Consider the following 9,153-nt stretch of genomic DNA (forward strand, 5'->3'; position numbering starts at 1 on the left):
TGCTCTTTAGGTTACGTAGGGTTGAATAAATGGGGCGCTCAGGGCATTTGTCATACTTTGCGTTTGTACCCACTGGTTGATCGGGGTACACGTTAAAAGGACAAGCGGCTTACATACAGGAATACGACAGCCTACGCGATTTTATTCGTTGAGCGTATTTTGGTGTTTGTTCTTGAGGCCTTGATGGAGGAACTATGAAACCATTGAAACTAGTTTTCCGTCATGATTGAATAGGTTAAATGACCTTCAAGAAAACAAGAAGGAAGAAGAATTGCCTGCTGATGCAGCGCCGACTCAGGATTCTTGGTAAAGCAGCTCAAATTCTCGGTTTATTAGTTTTTTTGCCAATGAATAGCAGAGGGTGACGGGCGCACGTTTAATCGTCTACTGTGTACTATGAAAAAAAGCACAGTACAATGGCACTGGTGTTCTTAGAACCTGTGAGATGACTAGTTATTTCGAACCATAGGGATCCTCCTTGCACATTACATCTTTGTGTATTTTAAGTGCATCCAAAAAATCAATTCTAAAATTTGTTGCTTTCCAGGCCTGGAACAGAGGCCTTGTTTGAGAAGATGTTTATAGTTCGCAGTCTGAATTGACTGCTTGGATTCACTGGCTCTATATGTCGAGTTTTTAATGGTGATTCTTGGGTAACATATTTGCCTACTAAGTTTAGCGACACGTTATGATCAAAGTTCGAACTCATAGGAAGTAGACAGATACACGGTTTGTCGTTTCGTGCTGACAGGAGCCAGCCAGCCAGCCAGCCGTTTGTCTGATCGAATGCCTAGCGACGATACCGAAACAGAGATTCACCGACTCAATTTTGGGTTGTTTGGCAAAGTGTCGGATAGAAGGCTCCATTCGCTTTGGGTCATACATTTTGTTTCCACATACAAAATATACACCTGTAGCATTTTAAATAATCTTATAGATTCCGCTCTGCACAGTTAAACAAAGGCAGGGACCGAAACAAGGCAAAATGAGAATGCTATGTTCTGACATGCGTATAAATAGCGTTACTGGACCATATAAGTGCCTACTGCGATAGCAGGCCATATAATCGGTTTAACAACAGGACTGCTTTCTTGTGACATTATATATTGTATTTTAACTAGATTAGAGTTTTAAAAGCTCAAGAAATCAAATGCCAGATGCTGCGCTTGACCTATCATCGGCCCTTCTCTGTACGGTAGCTACACGTGCGGGCGACTATTAAACACGCTCGTATTAGATAGGTTTAGGTTGTTGTGAAGGTTCACGATGGCTCATTATCACACAGATAACGTCTACCTATTTTTAGTCTAACATTCGAACGCCAAAAGCTTCTGCGCTTACACAAATCTGATAATGCTGCCCAACTGCTAAACGTTTTCATATTTACATGCGTATTTTCTTTACACGGACTGCACCCATAGTGCCAGTATCAGACTTGATCCTTCATTTCATTTTTGTGGTCAACGGCGCGACAAAGAGTTGAATCGAAGTACATTCATAGAACTCTACGCGTTAAGTTGCAAGACCACTTTAAGTTTAAAAGTTTTTATTAAATCTAAGTGTTTTGTTGCTTCTTTGTTGATAATAAACGTTTATGTCAGAAATATATCCACGCTCCTGTTATTGCTTCTTATTGCTAATATTGCAAATTTCTTTACCATTATTTCATTTTACTTTTATCTATGATACAATTTACGGAAGTTTAGTCAACAAGCCTTGCAGTCTTAAAATCGCATTTGGGTTACCGCGTTGATTCATACTGATGTTAGCCCCTAAGTTCGCAGAGACCGACGGATACGAACGGCAACGTCTCTTGACTTGCTTCAATACGGGAACTGCTAGAAATAAAGAACCTAGCACCTCTCTACAAGGTTCTTTATCAAATCTTGATCTTAGCAGAGAGCAAACATGGCCGCCTCGAGACTGACACTGAGCGTGGACTCGTGACAAAGGGTCTTGAGCAATTTCTACCTCTAAACGGGCAACGTTAACGAACGAACTGTATTTTCATTTGAGCTACCTGGTTGTTCGGTATATGCTGGTACGAATCGAAGTGCTTACAGGGCTGCGGGTAATAACCGTATTCAATCCCTACTAGAAATAGACTATTCCATAACGTTGTCACCGTACTGTGCTTCAATGACGATCTCTAAGTGATACAAATTTGATATTTGTGCACAAGAAATTTTGCTGGCGCAGCAGCAGCTTTAACAGATTGGAGAAATAAGCTATCAGAACTGCAAAACGTTCCCAGTCACAAGAGGAAATTAAGTTCAGCTTTAAGCGTGTTGGCTTCAGCAACTTTACAGTAGATTTCCAATGATGCGTAAGGATCTACGGAGAGCAACGATATGTTGTGGATCATGGTTCATCCTTATAGCCGTACTGCTACGGTTCACAGTACCATCAGATACTGCTTCACATGGATACAGTCAGTTTGTTTAATGTTGGACTACGTATTTAGTAGTTTTATAACATCATACGCTACAAATAGAAGGCAAAAATTGCTTATAATCCGTATGAAATACGTAACCTTGTTGGTTACCGATTATGCTCAGCCCAACTCAGTTCGACACTCATGCGAAAATTTTAACAAAAATCGTTGTACCTATTTAGTCCTTAGTAAGTATCAGCATTTTAATTGATTAGTAGTAAAATCACTACCTATTTTTATGCTGTTTTAGGCTATTATGAATTTTGTTGTGCTGTAAGTACGTATCCCCTGACGCCTTCAATGCGCCTCCTCTCTGTTTCTCCAAGGCCGTGTCCCAGGCAAATCCGTTTGAAAAGTTTTTGCTTCAACTGTTTTGCTTTTTAAATATGCTACTTTAGCATAACTGAATTTAAAATTCAATTATCTGGGACGATGTTATAGTACAAAGTACAGTGGTTGAATACGATAGCCAGGAAAATTAGCAAAAAAAAGAATATCCTTCGTATTCACCTAATTAGAAATTTCTGAGTAACCTATTCTCGCGAAAATCGAGAAGTGACTTTAAACAAAATTATTTAATTCATTAAGAGATTGTACGCCACAATGTGCTCTGGCCAACTTTAGACATGCGAGCTCGTTAATATCTACTTTAGTGTTTTTTTTTTAAATCAGTACTATTTTTTTTATTTTGTTTATAACTCATTTCGATTAATATGCTATTCGGTTCAGGGATAGAAGCTATACAGGACTATGTCTCAGATCTATCTAAGCATGCAGTTTCGCAACATCGTTTAGTAACGTGCGTGGCTTTTATTTCTGCACCCACAACAGACCATCTTGCCTACCTAGGATATCAGATTTGGTCCACCGGGACCATAATACCTGCCCATAAATATTAGGTCGTTTTGATCTACATTTTGACTTTTATATACGGATATATAAAGAGATCTAATTCAGCAAAAACAATTTACTTCCTGTTAGCACTTTTGTTCCTGCACAAAAGATATTGTAGGAGGGCGTCAAGGTTGCTCGCCTACTGCCGAGCGCCCCGTGCACGCCGCGGAAACAATGAAGGAAGACTTCTAGAACGTTGAGGGCCTCGTGTGTAAAATATGTAGGGTAGCAAGTGAGACGATTGAACATTTCGTGATGAGATCTAAATCTTTAGGCCTACGAATTGTAAATTTCAAAAATGTTTTAGGTTTTACAAAAGAAATATCACAATAAACCAAATACTGATCGTTTGAAATATAGACTAAAGCTAAGCAGGGATCATGTAGTAACCTACTTTTAGTAATGTAGAATAAAAATAACCAGAATTTATTATTATTATATAAGTAATATATTCAAGCGAAATGCACGTAAGGCGCGCCTAAGAGATACATTCTATAATAGATGTTAGATAGATAAAGTGTACAAATAAGCTTTGTATCTAGGCGAATTTACGGAAATTAGACAAATTAGTTTGCTATTCTTCATTTCTTCAACCATAAAAACCCAAGACTTGGAAAACTAGATCCTATACACAGGTCTGCGTCGAATAGTTTCCCTAGTAGTTTATTGACGATAGTGGCAAAACTTCGTGCGAGATTCACGAAAAAAGCTTCATTTCTTTAATAAATCTTGAGAAGTACCTTGTTTAGAACTGCTGCATCTTTTCGAATTTTATTGAAAAGTCGTAAATGCATTAATGTCCCGTCGAATTGAGCTCTCCTGCTACGTTCCTAAATTAGTCGATAGCCTTCTTAAATATTTGATGAAGTAATATTTTTTTACATTTCGGCCTTATTTGTTAGCATTAATTCCGGCTTTGTTTTGCGTGTGCCGCAGAAGGTGCCCTTGTAGGATATTTAAATACCGCGACAATTAAAAAATTAACCTAAAGACCTTTAAAAAGCCTTAATGAGATGAACCTTGAAAGCGCCCCCGGTGAAGTTTCCACCCACAAAATTCTGTCGAGCTTATTGCGTACAAGATTAAATGAGTTGTTGCTATTTCCAATGCTAATACATTGTTCCAGTATTATAAAATGAATATGCTTTGTTCTAGAGTACCTAAGCCTTCCTGGGATTTTTTGAAATGTTTTGTGAGCAAACTTTTGCATTAAGCTTAGAAGATGTATTCGGAAGTCTTATATTCCTATCGAAATTGTTATAGGGTACTAGGTTTATGAACATAGATGTTTGCGTACGATACCTTCGCTAGATCAAGTTTGACTTAAAAAGTCAAGACAAGAAGTATTATTGCTAGGAAACCTTTAAAATTCCCGACGCAATGCCGAATGGCATTAAAAAATAATTTTAGCGTAGAAGTTCCATTGCTCTAATCGATCTGTTGCGACTCGTGTACTTAGCTGTGCTAGTGATGAAGGCCAGCTGCTAGATTTGGAGAAAAGTGTTCATACTCGTCAATCGGTAATTTCGGTAAAACACCGAAAGCGTATTTGGTAAATGGTTCTTCTCTATATAAATGTAACCTTGCGTTCGCCTGTTTATAAACACATAGACAACGGAATTTCTTCCGAAGAGCTAAGCACACTTAAGCGTAAATGTTTTAAAAAAAAGTTTGAAAAAACATCGTACAAATATGGGCATAAATAAGGCGTACATGTACTTTTGAACTAAACGGAGTTATAATTGAAGTGTCATCTTTTTTTTTTCATTTCTTTATACTTCTTGCTAACAATTTTATACCTATTTACATGGTTACTGGGGGCCGTAATTGCAGATTACGACGAGGCTACTCAGGAGAAAGTAATCGAAGCGTTTAGCGGACTTGGCTTCACAGATGACTGCATGGATTACCTTAAGGTGGGCAAAAATCATAAAAAAAAAACACGATCGTTAAAGCTTAAATAGTATTCGTAAGTTAAGGAGCAGCCATAGTTCCTCAGGCAAATTCGTCGATTGAAGCGTCTTGTTCTTTTACATATATTTTGTTCGTTTGCGAATCTGCCTTTTAGAGCGGTTCCGCGGAAGATTGCGGCAGATGCGTCGGTTCTATGAACCTAACAGAACGCCTGTGCATTGTTCTAGGGGGCAATCCTGAGGTCTGTTTTCTAAGATGTGCCGTTAAACGTACGTACAGTTAAGGCTTTCTTCAACCTTCTATTTAAATGATTCTGTACTCAATACTAGATAATAAAAAAACGCGCCGTTATGCCATAAACGACGACAAACCATTCGCTTACTTACGTAGCACTAGCCTCAAGGTCTATAGAAATAGAAGATGTCTACTCTGCTACAAAGGCGCCAATGCTTACCTTTAAAAAGCTTAGAATGAAACCAACCATCATTAAGACGCAATTTATGCCAATGACAATACTCATATCTGTAGGCGTAATGTATAAAATAATATTGATTACAAGCTAAAACTGGATTTATCTCGTCTTCCGTGAAATTAAATTTTCGTTAGGAAATGTTTAGTCTGTATGTAAATTTACTTGCTCTTTAAAGTAAAGTAATTTGCTCTTTCAGGCTGCTGCTCACGTAATGAGGAGGATTCGATCGAGCCGTCACGTTACAATAGGTAATCTAATTCTAAGTGATTTACCGTCAAATTGGGTTTACAAAAGCTTTGGGTCCCGGCCTTCTTTGCAGCCAGTCGTTTTATTATCTGCGCAAAAATATCCTAACCTAAATTTTTCAAGAAACTCTAGCTTTATAGCTTATTTACTCATGCCAGATAAATGCTAGTGTATAGCCATGCTATTTTGGTTCTGCTAACTACTTTAGAACAAATCTATATGCACATTTTAGGCCTAGTATAACAACTTTGATCAAATCGTAGCAGGGCCTAAGTTACAAGACTCATTCACATATATTTTACTTCAGGAAGAGTCCGTGCTGAGACACACTCTTATTTGTCTGTACTTAGTAGTGGGACAAAAACAAGTTAACGTAGCGTTTTAGGAAGAATGAGAATAGTCCGCAGGAAAGGCCCAGTGGATTAGAAGGTGGAAACTTTCCGGGAAGAGTTTATTTTTATCTATTTGCTACTTATTCTCGACAATATCTTCTACCGAGACTACAAATGGTTCTCCGCTATCAACATAAGCTGCGTAGCCTGTACCGTCGGCGATATTTGATATAGCGCCCTCCTGATCTGTTTTCATTTGAAGTTTGGGCGTTCGAACCACCGCATCAACGAACGAAATATCTAAAATATAGATTAGGGGCATGCAGGCTTTTTATGACCTAAAGACGTGCAGTCTAAAGTAACTCGAGTTACCTGATTGCTTCAAGTCAGACGTTCTGATGGTAAGTTCGTGTGAAATTGTGAGCCTGTTTTTCTGCATGCCTTTAACCATCCGAAACTTTGGTTCCCGCACCCCTACCTGCTGCGTGCAGCCCGAGAACTGTGCTCCTAGGAATCGCAAACACCCTGATGGAGGCTCCAGCTAACAGCACACACTCCTGTCTTCAATGCCTGCCCGTCGACAACATTAGATAAAGTAACGGCGCAAAAAAAGACAACGTATCGTTGGTGGGTGTGTGGTTGAGTTGCATCTACGATTCGCTAATTTTAGGATAAGCCTCACCAAAACTAATATTATACAATAAATATATGTGTATGCACAGTTGGAGTGCATATATGTCTAGACGTCCGAAACTGTTTGTTTTTATATATATATATATATATATATATTCATGATAAATGGCTTAGAAATGAAATATAACAGTCGATCTAGCTATTTACTCAATAAGTATGTCTGTGTGCGGTCCTGTCGCGTTTAGTTACTGCACAAGAAAATGAATCGTCGTATTTAACAGTAGGGAAAGAGCTATAGCTATTACAGACGTGCCATATCCCAGGCTGCTTATAGGATCACAGCTTAAGGGGGTTTTAAAAACAAACCACATGAGTTAATCTTTCGAAAGTATTGTCGAAGTGATCGTCCAGAGTTATAACAAGCAGTATGTGGATTTTGAAAAGATTTTGGTTTGCCGCATAGATTCCTTTTATCGAAAACTGTAGTAGTACTAGACTGTAGAAAAATAATAGTAAAAAAAACTGACCAGTTGCATTATACATACAGTATACGTGAGTTAAACGTGAGGGGATGGGTGGCAAAGCCCTCTAGTTTTGAAAACTGCGCCGATTTGATAAGCTGATTTACAGAACCAGTACCGTTGAGGCTTGATGGGACTATATACTTCGCATAGACTTTCTTACAGCACACGACTTACGCACAATTGTCAATAGCATGCAAACTACCTACTTATATAATAAAGTTTCGATACAAGCTGTACAGGTGGGCTATAATCATAATTACTAAAAGCGACGTAAGTTATGCTAATTCTTTTCTCGAGTTCTCTAAAAAGCAACTTTGCACTGACAACTCGTATTGCACTAAGCCTTTAACAGTCATTTCATTAATGCGAAAGCATCGTGCCGTAAGTTAGAAGAGCGTGGTCACATAAGTCTTGCAATAGCAATTATCTATAGTTTCACATCAAACTGCTTTATATGACGTTCAATTGTGTGTGAACCCGTTTGTGATTCCAAGTTGAGTATTTATACCATACACACTTATCGCTGTTAAGGATTTGATCGCACAGACCGTTGGCTGGCTGGCCGGCTGGTTCTTGCCAACGCGAAACGACGAACCGTATGTCTGTCTATGGATTCGAACCTACACCGCAATGTGTCCCTATGCTTAGCATGCAATTACCTCACCTTCTAAGCTCTCACGGGCACATACCATATACCCATATCATCACTTTTAGTGGACAACAAATAGTGGGTCTTGAATGCTGGTGCGTGTACCTTGCCTCTAAGGGGCAACTAAAATGAATATCACAAAGTGTCGTCTTTCCCTCCGTATTGATCGTATACGAACAATTTTCGTACATTTGAGTAGATAAAGCTTCATATTGATATGAGTGACGACGCCAACTGATGTCATTAACGATTTTGAATAATTCCATTTATTTGGAACCAAAAGCCACCAACGGCTGTCACTACACCACAACGCGTTGAAATAGAGAGAACTTCCTTGACTAATTCCTAGGGCCAATGAGTAGCTAATCTGTCATCGTTTTACCAGGTATTGGACGCTGAAGCTTTATGGAGCCACCACAGCAACACATCAAGGACAACTTTTTTTCTACGATAAATATCACTGTATCGTGTAATAAAGAAAAAAAGTTAAACGACTTTGTAATATCGAATGCATCGGGGTACGCAACATGAATCTAGATAGCTATTACATAGACGATATGGCATCGAGTACCAGCAACCCTATTGGGTACCTTGTCATACATACACATATATCGTTATATACAGTCATAACAAAGACATTTCATTTTTCCTAACCGTTAGGGAGCGCCATGTTCCTGATCGAATCTTCTGCCGGTACTTCGGCATGATCGTGTGGTAATGTCTTTCAACGTACACGGCTCCTTCAACAACATTCTATAAAAAAAAACGATCTTGTGCTATTATCGTTGCCATTTCTTCTGTATATAATCACGCATGATTCCTTTCATTGCGACTGCCACTGGCGCTGATACGTGGCGATAGCAATTGATTTCGAAAGACGATTATCGAATAGACGATAATCACGATTATGATAGATACCCACGTGTGCCTGCATAGTTCCAGTGGTCAGGGGTGCTAATCCTTATCGAGCAACGAACGAATGTAACCGTCCCAATATTAAACCATTAATAAAATTAGCAATGACAAAAAGGGAAAAGCTGTAGTAATATGGTTTG

General features: G+C 38.8%; 1 protein-coding gene across 5 annotated transcripts; it reads left to right on the forward strand.

Annotated features, from left to right (window-relative positions):
- The first annotated feature begins 1,891 nt into the window (after positions 1–1,891).
- Positions 1,892–9,153, forward strand: LOC111250222 (uncharacterized). 5 transcript variants are annotated; one of them, XM_086987292.1, is made up of 5 exons: positions 1,898–2,622; positions 5,162–5,244; positions 5,397–5,511; positions 5,911–5,962; positions 8,759–9,142. In XM_086987292.1, exons 1-5 carry the CDS (start codon positions 2,352–2,354, stop codon positions 8,814–8,816), a joined length of 579 nt encoding a protein of 192 aa, XP_086843418.1. In that variant the 5' UTR covers positions 1,898–2,351; the 3' UTR covers positions 8,817–9,142. The 5 variants fall into 5 exon arrangements, with proteins under 5 accessions (XP_086843419.1, XP_022660849.1, XP_086843418.1 ...); XM_022805112.2 differs by lacking the exon at positions 8,759–9,142 and adding an exon at positions 6,784–7,045 and having other exon boundaries at positions 1,912–2,622; XM_022805113.2 differs by lacking the exon at positions 8,759–9,142 and adding an exon at positions 6,784–7,045 and having other exon boundaries at positions 1,917–2,431.

Source organism: Varroa destructor, unplaced genomic scaffold (assembly GCF_002443255.2).
Source record: "Varroa destructor unplaced genomic scaffold, Vdes_3.0 BEIS01000004.1, whole genome shotgun sequence".
Lineage (NCBI taxonomy): Eukaryota > Metazoa > Arthropoda > Arachnida > Mesostigmata > Varroidae > Varroa > Varroa destructor.